This window comes from Echiichthys vipera, assembly GCF_963691815.1.
Source record: "Echiichthys vipera genome assembly, chromosome: 3".
NCBI classification, from domain to species: domain Eukaryota; kingdom Metazoa; phylum Chordata; class Actinopteri; order Perciformes; family Trachinidae; genus Echiichthys; species Echiichthys vipera.
The window spans coordinates 1,204,181-1,220,724 of record NC_139828.1 but is presented as its reverse complement, the minus strand read 5'-3'; the positions used below and the strand labels follow the sequence as shown (position 1 = coordinate 1,220,724).

General features: G+C 48.9%; 2 protein-coding genes across 2 annotated transcripts in view; both read left to right on the top strand.

The window, feature by feature from the left end:
• Positions 1-3,616: 3,616 nt before the first annotated feature.
• The window catches only part of LOC310966840 (NACHT, LRR and PYD domains-containing protein 3-like), a 28,489-nt gene continuing 15,561 nt past the window's right edge, over positions 3,617-16,544 (top strand). The window contains exon 1 of the mRNA XM_083940769.1: positions 3,617-3,737. Coding sequence (XP_083796895.1) covers positions 3,673-3,737 — 65 coding nt within the window. The 5' untranslated portion in view covers positions 3,617-3,672. The remainder of the gene's footprint in view (positions 3,738-16,544) is intronic.
• Positions 4,004-10,966, top strand: LOC310966821 (NLR family CARD domain-containing protein 3-like; the record flags this gene model as incomplete). The annotated part of the gene is made up of 7 exons (XM_083940749.1): positions 4,004-4,024; positions 4,286-4,511; positions 4,711-6,550; positions 6,654-6,827; positions 8,649-8,822; positions 9,650-9,696; positions 10,120-10,966. 7 exons carry the CDS (start codon positions 4,004-4,006, stop codon positions 10,659-10,661), a joined length of 3,024 nt encoding a protein of 1,007 aa, XP_083796875.1. The 3' UTR covers positions 10,662-10,966.

The window sequence follows — 16,544 nt, the reverse complement described above, 5'->3', positions numbered from 1 at the left end:
GAGGAGGAGGAGGAAGATGATGATGGACTCTTCTTCATGTCAGAGCTCAGATCACTCCACCATCATGATTCACACTGAGCTCCTGAACATGTTTGCTTAGAATATGAACGACTCACTTTATTAGTTCACAAAGAGCCAACGACTGATGATCCACTGAGATGAGACGCCATCTTTGATCAGATTACATGTTGATGACCAGGACAACGTTACTCATCCACTGTCTTTGTATCAGGGAGCAGCAGCAGAGACCTGTACCTGGACCTGGACCTGGATCTGGATCTGGATCTGGACCTGGACCTGGATCTGGACCCAGCTGTGTGTCCATAAAGAGTGACTGGTCTAAGGAGTGGTTTGTTGGCTTTAAAGATGAACAACCTGCTGATGGAAGGTGAGAATTGTAAACTGAACTTTATTTTCTGACTCTGTTTCTTGTGTTTCTTAAAGTGAATGCAAAACCAACAATTCTCTGGCTAATCTCACACTCCATTGCTCCAAAGACCCCGAGTTACTTGAACTCCTTCACTTGGGTCAAGGACTCCCTACCCTGTGCAGGCAGTCCTGACCCTGATAGGGACAGCAGCTTCACTCTTGCTGAGCTGAACCGATCCAGAGAGTGCTGAAGGTCACTGACCGATGACACTGTAACCCTACGCCTCGATATCCTGTCCGTGAATATCACAAACAGGATTGGTTACAAAGCCCAGCCCTGTCCCCACCTGCCCAGGGTGAACCCCGCCTTGCGCCCGATGTTCCCAGCGGGAACAAGTCCGACTTCCTGCCAAGGACCTGGACACAGCTCTGACTTTGGGAGAAGTGAGAAGTGACCCCCCTCACCCCAGACTCCTGCAGCACCTCCCACAGTATCTCTCAGGGGACCTGGTCATACGCCTTCTCCAGATCCACAACACACATGTAGATCGGAGTGGCATCTTCTCAGACCCCCTCCAGGATCCTTGGGAGAAGAGCTGGTCCATTGGTCCATGTTCTGGACTGAATCCGCATTGTTCCTCTTCAGTCTGAGGTTCGACTACAGGACGAACCTCCTCTCCAGCATCTTGGAGTCGACTTTACCAGGGAGGCTGAGTCGTGTGATACTCCTGTAACTGGCTCACACGGAACCACCATCCTGGTCTGCCACTTCTTTGGCACTGTCCCTGACTTTCACCCAATGTTATTAATAATAATAATAACATAGATTTATGTAGCGCCTTTCAAGGAACCCCAGGACACTTTATATACGTGGGGCATACAGCCAAACAGTCATACACACAAAGAACAAATCTAGGGCCCAAAGACCTTGGTGAACAGGAATGAGAGCAGATTTGAAGATTATCAGGCTGAGGAGTTGCGGGTATCCGTGGGGAGTGAGTTCCAGAGGGTGGGGGCTGTCATGCTGAAGGCTCTGTCCCCAGATGTTAGCAGGTTGGTGTGGGGGATGGAGAGCAGACCTGAGTCACATGACCGCAGGATGGGGTTAGTTAGTGGAGGAGGTCGGATAAGTGCTGGGGGGGCAAGAGCATGAAGGCCTTTGTAGATCAGGAGGATGATTTTATATGTGATGCTGAACTTGACCGGGAGCCTGTGGAGGAGGATAAGTGTGGGGGTGATGTGCTGGCAGGGTTTGGTGTGGGTGAGGACCCTTGCAGCTGAGTTCTGAAAATATTGGAGCCTTGTAAATGTAGAGTCAAGGATGACACCTGGGGGGGGGGGGGGTGTTACAGCCGTCAAGCCTGGAAGAGCTCATGGTTGTGGCACCCAGAGCAGTGCCTTGGGGGCCACAACCATGAGCTCTTTTTTTTGGTGCTGAGTTAAAGTAGATTTGATGACATCCAGGTTTTTTATTGTGAAGACAGTTGATAAGACACTTTGGGGAGAGCTGCATGAATGGAGCGGTGCTGAGATACAGTCGGGTGTCATCGGCATAACAGTGGAATTTGAGTCCATAGTGGAGGATGATGCCACAGAGGGGGAGCATGTAGATGGTGAAGAGGAGTGGACCGAGCATGAAACCCTAGGGAACGCCTTGGTTGACTGGGGCTGGTGGGGAGCTGGAGCCATTTATGGTGACATACTGTTTCATGTGGGTGAGGTATGACTGGAAGCAGGAGAGGGCTGCGGTGGTGAGGCCTAGGTGGTCGGATTGGCGGTTGAGGAGTATAGTGTGGGAGACATTGCCAGAGTCAGCAGCGGTGAGGAGGTCATTGCTGCAGAGTTCATTGGTGAACCATGGGGCAGGGCGGGTGACAGAGATGGACCGGGTCTCGAGGGGGATGAAAGACTCAAGGCTGAGGGATAGAGCAGAATTATAGTGGGCTACCAGGCCATCTACCCCGGTATCAGGCGGAACTGAGGGCATGTGACTTGAGACCAGGTTGGTTGGATAGGCCTGGTGCACCCAGATTTTATGTTCCAGAATGTTATGGTGCGTTTAGACCACTGCATGGGCGCAGAGACCGGAACAGTGCAGAGGATAGCATGGTGCTCAGACACAGCTAGGTCTAGGCACTGTAGGTGGGAGGGAGGTGAGCCTGTGGAACAAACCAAATCCAGTGTTTGCCCTTTGGCGTGGGGGGCACCTTGGGCATGCTGTGTGATGTTAAGGCAGTCCAGCAGTGACAGGAATTACACATGAATGTTGAAGTCTCCAAGCAAGAGTGTGGATGGAGACAAGGAGGAGACGGAGGCGAGCAATTCAAAGAGCTCTTACATGAATGTGGTGGAAGGTTTAGGGGGGGGGGGGTGGTAAATGAGGACAACATGGAGCGGAGCAGACTCAGCCAGTTTGAACACAACACACTCAAATGAGGTGATATTGTGTACTGGGAGTTCTTTGACCAGGATGTCAGCTCCATGGACAATAGCATACCCACCACCACGGCCCACGGAGCAGGGCTTCTGAATGAACACATAGTCAGGAGGTGTGGCTTGGTGGAGTGCCAGAAAGTTCTGCTGGTTTTGCCATGTCACAGTCAAACATATGATGTCCATTCCTCTGTCAGTAATGATGTCGTGGATGAGCAGGGCTTCATTGTTAGAGGAGCAAGTATTCAGGAGCATAGAAGTCACAGTGTTGGGGAAGATGCTTGAGTAGGCGACAAGGAAGGAACAAAGCTATCAACACAGACGAGGGACGATAGACACCAGTGTCCTCTCACATCCGGGCCGTGACCGTATCCATTTGTGGATAAAACAGGATGATGTTGAAGAGACCTGTCATCCATGCCCCCCCCCCCCCCCCCCCCCCCCCCAAAAGCTTTCAGCATCTCTGGACGGATCTCGTCAGACATCGAGGCTTTGCAATGGTGGACTTGTTTGACTATCTCAGAGACTTCTGCCGGGGAAATTAATGATAATCCCCATCACCCTCCAGCTCATGCCCAAAGTCCTCTGGGACCGGCTCCAGTCCCCCGTGACCCCGTTAGGAATAAGCAGTTGCAGATGATGGAAGGACCGAGACACTGGACTGTCCAAACAAGTCTTTGTGTTCGTGTTATCAGGATCATGACAAACAGAGAAAACTAATTCATTAATCAGGTCAAAAGTATTGTTTCCATTTCAAACTGCTTTTCATAGTTTGTGTGTGTCAGGATGCAGAAGCAGAGACCTGGACCTGGACCGGGACCTGAACCTGGACCTGGAGCTGGACCTGGACCTGGACCCAGCTGTGTGTCCATGAGGAGTGACCACTCTACGGGTCGTCTTATTGACTTTAAAGATGGACGACCTGCTGATGGAAGGTAATCATTTCACAGTGAAGTTTGTTATTATCTGATTTCTCAGAAGAAGAATCACGTCTTTCGTACATTCATCATGTTTGTTCTCAAAGAGTCAAATGTTGTTTAAGACTCAACTCAATTACAAAGCACACAACTGTCAGTTTGATGACTTTACAGAAGTACACAGAAGATGTGTGTGTTGCTTCTCTACTTGTGTTGAAACACACACCTCTCTGTCCTGCTGCCTCCTGAGACACAGCTGCTGCTCATGTTGTCTTCAAATCAGCATGAATCACCTGTGGACACATGTGAGTCCGTAAATGTCCCTAAACTTGATGTTTTCTCTGCAGAGTTGAGCAGGAGAGCTCCGAGGTTCCCACTGATCGGTCCGCTCAGCAGCATCACACACACCTGGACTCAGTGTTTACGGTGCGTACATGTGCAAACACACCTTTCACTGTGAACTTCATCAACTCCATATTAAATGATGATGGGGCCGTTCAGGAACAGCCTGATGAATCACATGTTGTGTTGAAGCAGTTTAAATCCACTTCATCGTTCTGTTCCAGCTGCTGGAGGAGAACATCGTCACTTTTGTGAAGAACGAGCTGAAGAGGATCCACAAGGTTCTGAGTCCAGATTACCCAGAATGCTTAGAGAGTCAGAGGGAGGATGAGGAGGTGTTGGACAGTGGGGATGAAGAGCAGAGGAGCAGCAGAGAGGCGTTTCTGAAGATCACACAGTTGTTCCTGAGGAGAATGAAGCAGGAGGAGCTGGCTGACTGTCTGCAGAGCAGTAAGAGGATCTGAATGTCTTTAACATGATGGAAAAGGGAAATGGAGGCAGCATGGGAGAAGTTTACATTTCCAAACTGTGCTGCACACATCTGCATCAGACCAGAGGCTGTTTGTCCTCCACTGATGAGCTGAATGAAACTGTTGGAGGAGGAACTATACAGCCAGTGTTCAATGTTCTGTTGTCTGGTTTTCTGTAGGATCCACTCACTGGTTTCATTTGTTCTTTGTTCGTTCAGGAAGTCATCCTGGAGTGTGTCAACAGAAACACAAGTCTCACCTGAAGAAGAAGTTCCAGTGTGTGTTTGAGGGGATCGCTAAAGCAGGAAACCCAACTCTTCTGAATCAGATCTACACAGAGCTCTTCATCACAGAGGGAGGGAGTGCAGAGGTCAATGATGAACATGAGGTCAGACAGATTGAAACAGCATCCAGGAAACACGACAGACCAGAAACAACAATCAGATGTGGAGACATCTTTAAAGCCTCACCTGGAAGAGAGGAACCAATCAGAGCAGTGATGACAAAGGGAGTGGCTGGCATTGGGAAAACAGTCCTAACACAGAAGTTCACTCTGGACTGGGCTGAAGGCAAAGCCAACCAGGACGTACACTTCACATTTCCATTCACTTTCAGAGAGCTGAATGTGCTGAAGCAGAGAAAGTTCAGCTTGGTGGAACTTGTTCATCACTTCTTTAGTGAAACCAAAGAAGCAGGAATCTGCAGGTTTGAAGAGTTCCAGGTCGTGTTCATCTTTGACGGTCTGGACGAGTGTCGACTTCCTCTGGACTTCCACAACACTGAGGTCCTGACTGATGTTACAGAGTCCACCTCAGTGGATGTGCTGCTGACGAACCTCATCAGGGGGAAACTGCTTCCCTCTGCTCGCCTCTGGATCACCACACGACCTGCAGCAGCCAATCAGATCCCTCCTGAGTGTGTTGACATGGTGACAGAGGTCAGGGGGTTCACTGACCCACAGAAGGACGAGTACTTCAGGAAGAGATTCAGAGATGAGGAGCAGGCCGGCAGAATCATCTCCCACATCAAGACTTCACGAAGCCTCCACATCATGTGCCACATCCCAGTCTTCTGCTGGATCACTGCTACAGTTCTGGAGGAAGTGACGAGAACCAGAGAGGGAGCAGAGCTGCCCAAGACCCTGACTGAGATGTACATCCACTTCCTGGTGGTTCAGTCCAAAGTGAAGAAGGTCAAGTATGATGGAGGAGCTGAGACGGATCCACACTGGGGTCCAGAGAGCAGGAAGATGATCAAGTCTCTGGGGAAACTGGCTTTTGAGCAGCTGCAGAAAGGAAACCTGATCTTCTATGAGTCAGACCTGAGAGAGTGTGGCATCGATATCAGAGCAGCCTCAGTGTACTCAGGAGTGTTCACACAGGTCTTTAAAGAGGAGAGAGGACTGTACCAGGACAAGGTGTTCTGCTTCATCCATCTGAGTGTTCAGGAGTTTCTGGCTGCTCTTCATGTCCATCTGACGTTCACCATCTCTGGAGTCAACCTGCTGTTGGGAGAACAAACATCCGGCTTGTGGTTTCTACTTAGAAACAAATCTAAACCAACACATCTCTACCAGAGTGCTGTGGACGAGGCCTTACAGAGTCCAAACGGACACCTGGACTTGTTCCTCCGCTTCCTCCTGGGTCTTTCACTAAAGACCAACCAGAAACACCTACGAGGCCTGCTGACACGGACAGGAAGTAGTTCACACACAAAAGAGAAGACAGTCCGGTACATCAAGAAGAAGATCAGTGAGAATCTGTCTGCAGAGAAAAGCATCAATCTGTTCCACTGTCTGAATGAACTGGAGGATCGTTCTCTGGTGAAGGAGATCCAACAGTCCCTGAGTTCAGGACGTCTCTCCACAGATGAACTGTCTCCTGCTCAGTGGTCAGCTCTGGTCTTCATCTTACTGACATCAGGAAAAGATCTGGATGTGTTTGACCTGAAGAAGTACTCTGCTTCAGAGGAGGTTCTTCTGAGGCTGCTGCCAGTGGTCAAAGCCTCCAACAAAGCTCTGTACGTGCTCACATGAATATCAGATTACTGTAGTTTTTATTCATTCAGAACTAACAACCATTGTTTGTCATCGTTGTCTCATGTATTGCTGATTCCTCTTCAGGATGAGCGGCTGTAAACTGTCAGAGAGAAGCTGTGCAGCTCTGTCCTCAGTCCTCAGCTCCCAGTCCTCTAGTCTGAGACATCTGGACCTGAGTAACAACGACCTGCAGGACTCAGGAGTGGATCTGGTGTCTGATGGACTGAAGAGTCCACACTGCAGACTGGAGACTCTCAGGTTGGTGCTCTGCTATTTTAAGAGGATGACCCTCTGAACTCTAATTGTCCCTATAATGAGAATTAATATTTGAACTTTCTATTGAATCCATTCAAGATTAGTGACTGCAACCGTGCTTTAGCATGATCGTCCCTCCTCCCCCTTGTTCCAGGCCCGGCCTGCGCTCACATTACTTGAAATGATCCGGGACTTTGCTCAATTTCTTATACCATCATTCTTTCATCACCCCAGATCTGCAGAAAACACAACAGACGCATATAAACAGACATCAGGCCTGCCTTCAATGATCCTGCTCGTACATGTTCAATCATGCTTTACTAAAGCCCTCTTCTCTCAACCGGACCGGGGTCCAGGATTGTACCGTACTTAAGCACAGAACAGTTGTACTCACACTGGTCTATCAAACTAGACTTTAGACGGGAGCTTGATCTGCTGGGGCTCTGCCTTCCAGATCATCCTCCAGGAGATCTCCTTCTCCAGTGCACCCTCCCACCTCGTCCATGCACCCTGCTGTCGCATGCCCACCTCCTGCAGGTTCTGTGCTCTTTGACACCGGCCCGCACTTCCTCTAGGACTAGCTGCCACATGTCCCTGACATGGGCCTTGTCATATCAGGGTTGTGCAATGGTTCCTAACCCTGCCCAGCCAGTGTGTACCTTGCTCTCCAAAGCCCTGTGTCTCAGCCAGGACTATGCTATCTCCAGACCTTCCTGGGCTCTCCACTTCTTTCCTGTCCAAACTGCGATACCAGCTACTGCCACCTTCGAGTCCTTTGGGTCCTGCTAAAGCAGTGCTTCTCTGGTAAGACATTGAACTCCTCTTCGAGGCTGCTCAAAGGTAGCTGGAGCTTGGTACTCTGTCTGTAGAGTGCTGTGCTGCACAAGCTGCATGGCAGCCCCAGCCACCTGTGGAGGTGGCTGCTGACCTTCTCCATGGTCCCTATCGTCGACAAGGTAACCTTATACACCAGAAGAGGCCACAGGTAAGATGCCATGTTGCTATATCCAGGCCTTATATCGGCCTGGGAGGCCTGACTTATGCAGAGCGGTGAGCCAAGATTCAAACTCCTTGATGGTGGATTGGATGGATGTTACGTCCCTGAGGATGCAGTCGAAGACCAAGGCTCTTGATGGTTTGTCAGTGAGGGACAGGATCGCAATTCCATCCCCTTTGAAATGAAACTTCTGCACCACTTCCCCATCCTTCAAAACCATGGACCTGGACTTGACAGGCTTGACACTCAAACGCTGGCTTGCTGTTGGCCATTTCATCTGCTACTTCTGGACTACTCCGCCTGGAGCCGAAGAATTTGGTGCTTGGAGGGTCTGGGAACTGTTAGGTTCCTCCGGGCTCGGCTCCTCCTGCATCTCACCAGAAGAGACTTCTTTGCGCTGTGCAGCGCTCTCCTGCAGCATGCATTTCATCTTTGCCAGGAGGATTTCAAGGCTGCGTTCATTCTTGAAGACCTTGCAGCAAATGCACATAGCAGTTGTCGTTGTTGCTCAAAGGTTTGAAAGGCCGTCATCGTTGGGTCCGTCCTGTTGGGATGCTCATCCTCCTCCCTAATCCAGCAAGACTGAGACAAAGATACATCGTCAGATGCATCGGGACACATCTTCAGTGATGTTCTTGAGGTCATCGGGTTAATTGAAAATGCTTCTGTCTGCTTCAACACTCATCAGAGAAGAGAGAAGCACGACAAAGAAGAAATGCAATTTCACCGACTGTGACGCATCAACGAGGTTCTCCACCAGCACTGATGCTATTACACTGGGGTGTGTGTGTGTGTGTGTGTGTGTGTGTGTGTGTGTGTGTGTGTAGTCTCTCAGGCTGTCTGGTCTCAGAGGAAGGCTGTGCTTCTCTGGTCTCAGCTCTGAGCTCCAACCCGTCCCATCTGAGAGAACTGGACCTGAGCTACAATCATCCAGGAGACTCAGGAGAGAAGCTTCTGTCTGCTGGACTCAAGGATCCACACTGGAGACTGGACTCTCTCAGGTATGGACAGACAGACAGACTGGACTCTCTCAGGTATGGACAGACAGACAGACTGGACTCTCTCAGGTGTGGACAGACAGACAGACTGGACTCTCTCAGGTATGGACAGACAGACAGACTGGACTCTCTCAGGTGTGGACAGACAGACAGACTGGACTCTCTCAGGTGTGGACAGACAGACAGACTGGACTCTCTCAGGTGAGGACAGACAGACAGACTGGACTCTCTCAGGTGTGGACAGACAGACAGACTGGACTCTCTCAGGTGTGGACAGACAGACAGACTGGACTCTCTCAGGTATGGACAGACAGAAAGACTGGACTCTCTCAGGTATGGACAGACAGACAGACTGGACTCTCTCAGGTGTGGACAGACAGACAGACTGGACTCTCTCAGGTGTGGACAGACAGACAGACTGGACTCTCTCAGGTGTGGACAGACAGACAGACTGGACTCTCTCAGGTATGGACAGACAGACAGACTGGACTCTCTCAGGTGTGGACAGACAGACAGACTGGACTCTCTCAGGTGTGGACAGACAGACAGACTGGACTCTCTCAGGTGTGGACAGACAGACAGACTGGACTCTCTCAGGTATGGACAGACAGACAGACTGGACTCTCTCAGGTGTGGACAGACAGACAGACTGGACTCTCTCAGGTGTGGACAGACAGACAGACTGGACTCTCTCAGGTGTGGACAGACAGACAGACTGGACTCTCTCAGGTGTGGACAGACAGACTGTTTGTGTCTCTAACTGATGAACTCTGGTTCCTGTTGAAGGACCTGATGAGTGAAGTTGATGGTGTCTTTGTGTCTTCCTGCAGGATGGACCATGGTGGACCACAGTGGTTGAGACCTGGTCTGAGGAAGTGTGAGTGTGTTTTCAGTGTGATTCAGGAGAACTCAGCTGCTCATGTTACACTAGAGTTTGACTTGTTCTGGACTGAAGTACAAACATGAACTTCTCCAGAGTTTCAATCAGGATCCAGCTTCTGTTTTTGTGCAGAAAGATTTTAGAACTGAATCCATTTCAAATCCACAAAGACCCCAAAGTGAAGTCAGTGATCCAACAGAACTAATGGGTCCATTTCATTAGCAGTGGAGCCAACAGAGAGCTCTCTTTGCTCCTTCTTCTTTGGACTCTGACATTAGAGAAGAGCTGTGTTGCCTTCAGGTGCTGCTTTAAACTCCGTATTCACAGTTTGACAGATAGAAGTTGTGTTCAGGAAGCCTTCAGTTTTCTACATCACAGATGAAAACCTGCAGCTGTGTTGTGTCTTGTTCTCTCCATCAGATGCCTGTGAACTGGAACTGGACACAAACACAGTACACAGAAGACTCAAACTGTCTGACAACAACAGGAAGGTGACACATGTGGAGGAGGATCAGTCATATCCTGATCATCCAGACAGATTTGACTTCTGGGAACAGCTGCTGTGTAGAACTGGTCTGACTGGTCGCTGTTACTGGGAGGTCGAGTGGAGAGGAGATGTTTTTATATCAGTGAGTTACAGAGGAATCAGCAGGAGAGGAATCAGTAAATACTGTGTGTTTGGACGGAATGATCAGTCCTGGAGTCTGTTCTGCTCTGATTATGATGGTTACTCTGTCTATCACAATGACAGAGAAACATTCATCACCTCCTCCTCCTCCGTCTCTCACAGAGCAGCAGTGTATGTGGACTGTCCTGCCGGCTCTCTGTCCTTCTACAGAGTCTCCTCTGACTCACTGATCCACCTCCACACCTTCAACACCACGTTCACTGAACCTCTTTATCCTGGGTTTGGGCTCTGCTCACCTGGTGGTTCAGTGTCTGTGTGTCCTCTGCAGGTCTGAGTCTCTCCTGTGCACAGAAACACTGAAGATCAGCTGCTGAAATCAAAGTTCAGTGTGTTCACCATCACACACACACTCTGCACTATGAAGCAGATCTGTCTCACACTCACACACTGATCTGATTTCACCTCTTTGATCATCAACATTTAACACTTTAGCTAGAAACTCTTCCTGAAACGTGACGAGAGGAATCGATCTTTCTGAGTCATGATGTCGTATATTTCAAATGTGGAAAGCATCTGGAACCATCTCCATGTTTTCTAATGTTTCCAAAAGCTTTTAATAAAATCTATGCTTCTGTTGTATGTTGAGGGTCCACGTGTCTTCATTTCATCACTTTCAACATCAGCAGGTTCCTCCTGAGGTGGATCTGGTCCTCGCCGTCGCAGTGTGAGCGCTCAGAGGGCGAGCAGCTCCTGGTTCATCCATTCTTGGAAACGCCTTTTCTCAGGAATCCCCCCTGGAGTAAGTTTGGTGTCTGTGAGTATAAAACATATATATATATGTTATGGTTTGTGTTGGATCAGGACCCAAATGCACGACTCGACTCTGGTTCAAAGTGCAACAAACAGTCTTCAATGTTCAAAAGGGTGCAAGCATAGGTGCGAGGTGGAGGGGTGGTGCGAGGTCCCAGGATCCTGATGTGGTAGGTGGAGTCACTGAGGAGTGCGTGGATGCAGGTGGCGTGATGTGAGGTCCGCTGTAGAGGAATGGTGATGCAGTGAGAGAGCTCCGGGAAGCAGGTCCACAGGCAGGTCCACAGGCAGGTCCACAGGCAGGTCCACAGGCAGGTCCACAGGCAGGTCCACAGGCAGGTCCACAGGCGGGCAGGGAGGAAGCAACGCTCAGGACTGCACAGCAAGCACAGTAATCTGGAGCAAGGTAGCAAAAACACAGGGAGATTAGCTTCACAAGCTAAGCACAGGCCTTATCCCTCCCAGTCAGCAAGGTATCGGTATCCCCGCCCCCTGCGACGCACGTCCAGGATGCGACTGACTGTGAAGGCCGGTCGTCCATCGATGAGCCGGGGGGATGGTGGGGCGACGGCAGGAGGGCACAGAGTACTGGTGGAAACAGGTTTAAGCTGGAGACATGGAAGATGGGATGTACCCTCAATGACGCAGGGAGCTTGAGGCGAATGGCAGGAGGGTTAATAATGGACTCAATTTCATAAGGACCAATAAATCTGGGAGACAGCTTTTTGGAAGTCACACTGAGGGGAATGTCCTTAGCTGGAGTACGCTGCCGGTCCGCCAACCTCCGATTCTGGTCCTGGGTGTGCAGAAGAGCAGCCTTGGTCTCTCTCCAGATTCTGCGGATCCTTCGGAGGTTTAGCTGGACCAATGGTACGGCGATCTCCTGCTGTTGGGAAGGGAACAGAGGAGGTAAATAACCAACAGAGGCTTCAAAAGGAGTCAAACCCGTAGCTGCAGACGTCAGAGAGTTATGAGAGTATTCCACCCAGGTGAGATGAGTCCTCCAGGAGGCAGGGTTCTGAGCACATATGCAGCACAGCACAGTCTCCAGATCTTGATTGGCTCTCTCCGTTTGGCCATTGGACTGTGGGTGGTATCCCGAAGACAAGCTCACTGTAGCGCCCAATGCCCAGCAAAATTCTTTCCATACTTTAGACGTGAACTGGGGGCCTCTGTCTGACACGATGACTGATGTAATGCCATGGATCCAGAGCACATTGTTCAATAGTAATTCATCAGTCTCTGTAGCTGAGGGAAGCTTAGGCAGTGCCACAGAATGCACCGCTTTGGAGAAACGGTCAATAATGGTAAGAATAGTGTCATTACCTTGGGATAACGGCAGTCCGGTGACAAAGTCCACAGCGATATGGGACTAAGGACGACTGGGCACAGGGAGCGGACGGAGGAGACCTGCAGGTGGCAGATGAGTAGCTTTCCCTCGAGCACAAACAGTACATGCCTTGACATACTCACTGGTGTCTGCAGCCATGGTTGGCCACCAGAATTGGAGTTGAAGCAGGGACAAGGTGCGGGAAGTACCAGGATGGTAGGCAAACCGGGATGTCATGTGTGTCCCCACAGCAGAACCTGAGGGCGGACAGAAACAGGAACCAACAAGCAACCCCGGGGACCACCACCAGGATCCATAAATGCTGAAAGCTTTGGGTCGGGAGGGGCTGTACTGGTCGACACATCTCTGCAACATTGCGTGGAAGTCTGGGACAGTGCCAAGGAATGCAAGACCAGGGTGGTGGTTCCCCTGTTTAAAAAGGGGGACCAGAGGGTGTGTGCCAGTTACAGGGGTATCACACTAAAAAAATACAGATTCTTTCCTGGATGGGATCGGATCCTGGAAAGGGGGCCTCAGAGTTGGCTCATCAAGGCATATGACCTGGTCCTTCGGGAGATACTGTAGGAGGTGCTGCGGGAGTATGGGTTCACTTCTGAGGGCCGTCCAATCTCTGTACTATCAAAGAGAGAGTTGTGTCCGGATCCTTGGCAGTAAGTCGGATTCGTTCCTGGTGGGGGTCGGCCTCTGCCAGTGGTGCTCTTTGTCACCAATCCTGTTTGTGATTGTCATGGATCTATCGAGGTGTGGTCGTGGTGGGGAGGGGCTGCAGTTCGGTGGGCTGAGGATCTGGTCTCTGACGTGGTCCTGATGGCGTCGTCGGTCAGTGACTTTCAGCACTCACTGGATTGGTTCGCAGCCGAGTGTGAAACGGCCGGGATAAGGATCAGCACCTCTAAATCTGAGGCCGTGGCTGGTGCTACTTTTTTAGAAAACATTGGTTTCTTAAGGTCGATCGCAGCAATCGGGAAAATAGAATCCCAGTATCTACAGTTTTCCCTAGGATTTGTGTTATTCATTATATCAGCTACACATATTTAGATAATTATAGCTGGAATATCTGTAAGAGGGGTCTAGGACTCATACACACTACACAGTTCTGTTTAGACATGTTAGCAGCTTGTTCAACCATTAATAACCAATTGTTATTGTGTCCAGATTCCCCTGTTGCTGCCTGGAGCCATTCATCTGGAGTATACGCTGCTCTAGGTCCTTCAAATGCAAAAACTCCTTGTTCACTACAATTATACATGCATAGACTTATCAGGAATGAAGGATCAGTGCTGGAAGACCATCCCCATAATGGAAACAGCCAGCATCGGTCTCCTGTTCCCCTAAAGTCGGGAGGGAACAATGTTTCCCCCTCTGTGAGGTTCACTGTTATTATTAGTTTGTTGTCCTTTCCAGGATCCTTTAGGCTAACTATATTCCTATGGTATGTAGCCCATGCTGTGGTGGTATAAGTACTCCAGTTTTGTTTATCTGGATCATCTACCAACGTGTCCCACCTTGTGTCTTGTTGGTCATTAGTCATGTACCATTGCGTATAACCTGTTCCTCTATGTCCTTTATGTGAGAGTCTACCTACTGGGACGACTGTTGTGGAGGTTTGGTTTGCTGGTAAATGTATTTGAGGAATGGAGCAGTGCATTCGTGTTGTTTTCCCCTCACAGTCAGCCTTTGTGTTTACCCTTCCACGTTTAGGACGCTCTAAAGCTGAGGTTGTTATATCTGGATGTAGTCTAGGTGGTTCCCATAGGTTCCACATGAACAGGATCATTATTATTAGACAGGTAGATGCCACCCAGCACCGGATGGCATCTTCTAACCATCTTTGGGTCATTTTGGCTAAATGTATCTCCTCTACTTGGTTTGGTGTCTTATAAACGCTTCACTGACTTTCAGGTCTATCCAGCCTCTAAACGTCTGAATCCACCCTATTATCAGATTTTGGCTCACTCCCCTAACGGCGTCTTTAACCAAAATGACCCTTTTGCAGTGTGTTAAATGGATCCACGTTAATCATTCTGCTATCTTTACTGCTGTGGGGTTTGTCAGCAATACGTGATACGGCCCTTCACACTTAGGTGAACACCAATGTTTCCTCTTTATGCTTCTTATTAGCACCCAGTCTCCCAGTTCCACTAGCTGGAGTTCCTGCTGGGGGACAGAAAGGTTTTTCATTAGTTTGCTTCTGTTTTGGTTTTTCCAACATGGACCTCATATAGTCAGCTAAATTAGCCTCATCATCTGTTTCCCATTGGTTTTTAAATTGGGGTAGTCTTTATGGTTTTTCAAAGAACATTTCATAAGGTATCAGTTTAAAAAGCACAGGTGATGTTTATGTTTAATTTCACTAAAACTAAACATTGTGTCCATGGTCTTCCTGTTTCTTCAAGACACTTTTTAAGTCTGTTTTTAATCGTTCATTCTTTCTACTCGGCAGCACTTTGTGGTTGGTAAGCTCAATGATTCTTCAGATCAATATGAAACATTATCCCAATCTTCTTTCCTATCTGGTTTACAACATGAGTTCTGTTATCACTGTAGATGTCCTCAGGTGTCCCGTACCTGGGAATGATGTCTTTACAGAGGCCTTTGCCACCGTCACAGCGTCGGGATGATTGGTTGGAAAAAGTTCAATCCATTTAGAAAATGCATCTATTATGAATGGACTACTTTTTACTACTTTTCCCCTTAATTTTGGTTTAATTCTATAAAATCCATGTGGATTATTTGGAACGGATCTTTAGGTGTAGGGACCTTTGCTCTACGCGGTCTCAGATGACCTTGTGGGTTGTGCCTGGCACACGTCAGACATGCTCTACAGAAATGTTCTGAATAAGAGTTGAATCCATAGGTCGTATAATATTGGTGTATCTGTCCCACCATCCCTCCTGTTGAGACACGTGTTGACCCATGGCTCAATATTGCCGCCCATTTACACAAGTTCCTTGGTAGGACAGGTTCGTTGTCTGGTCACTGGAATATGTTGTCTCGTACTTTTGCTCTGTTTTTTATCCAAACTTCTCTTTCAGTTGGTGGACTTTGTTCTTGCGTTGCTTTGAAGGTAGTTTGATCTAGAGTTGTGCATTCTTGCTCTGTCAACACAGTTGTGTGACCTGTTGCTGCTGCTTGTGCTGTTTCGTCTGCAAATGCATTTCCTAGGGAAACAGTATCTGTGCCGGACGTATGTGCTGCACATTTACATCTTGCTAATGCTTTTGGAAGTTGCACTGTTTGCAATAGATCTGTCAAAAGTTCAACATGTGTTCCTAGTTTCCCTGTTGAGGTTTTCCTGCCTCTGTTCTTCCAATATGGTGCAAACGTATGAACTGTAGCATATGCATGTTGACTATCAGTATAGATAGGTACTTCTTTGTTTTTCATTCATTGACATGCTTCAGTTAGTGCTATTTATTCTGCAGCCTGTGCTGAATAATGTGACGGCAGCTGTTCTGCTTTTAGCACCGTCGGGTGAGTTACAGCTGCATCTCCTGTCAGGGTTTTACGTAGTTCATTCTTTTTAGAGGAACCATCTACAAACATCACCTCTCCCTTTTGTAATGGTTGGTCTCTCAGAGCGGCTCTGCTGTTAGCGGTCTGTTCTGCTAGTTCCTGCCAATCATGTTGTACACCATCCTCTGGGAGGGGCAACAGCGTAGCAGGATTCAGAGTTGGACATCTTCCACTGGTCCGATGGGGTTGTGACAGCAAAGTAGACATGCAAGACAGATGTCTAGCTGGTGACAGGAACGTCATATTCGTTTGTCGTAGTAGCACAGACGCAGCATGTGCTACTTTCAAAACCAGTGGATGAAACAAAACTATTGCAGCACTTGTTTCTACAGCCGCGGAGGCTGCTATGACTGCTCTCACACAGGCAGGCAGTGCACATGCTACACTGTCTAGTTGAGATGAAAAATATGCTTCAGGTTTCAGTTTGTCTCCAGGTTTCTGTTCGAATACAAAGGTCAGAAAATATCATTTGCAATCTCCCATTTGAACAAAGGGTTTCCCATAATTTGGTGATGCTGGTGCTGTGCTAGAAACCAAAAC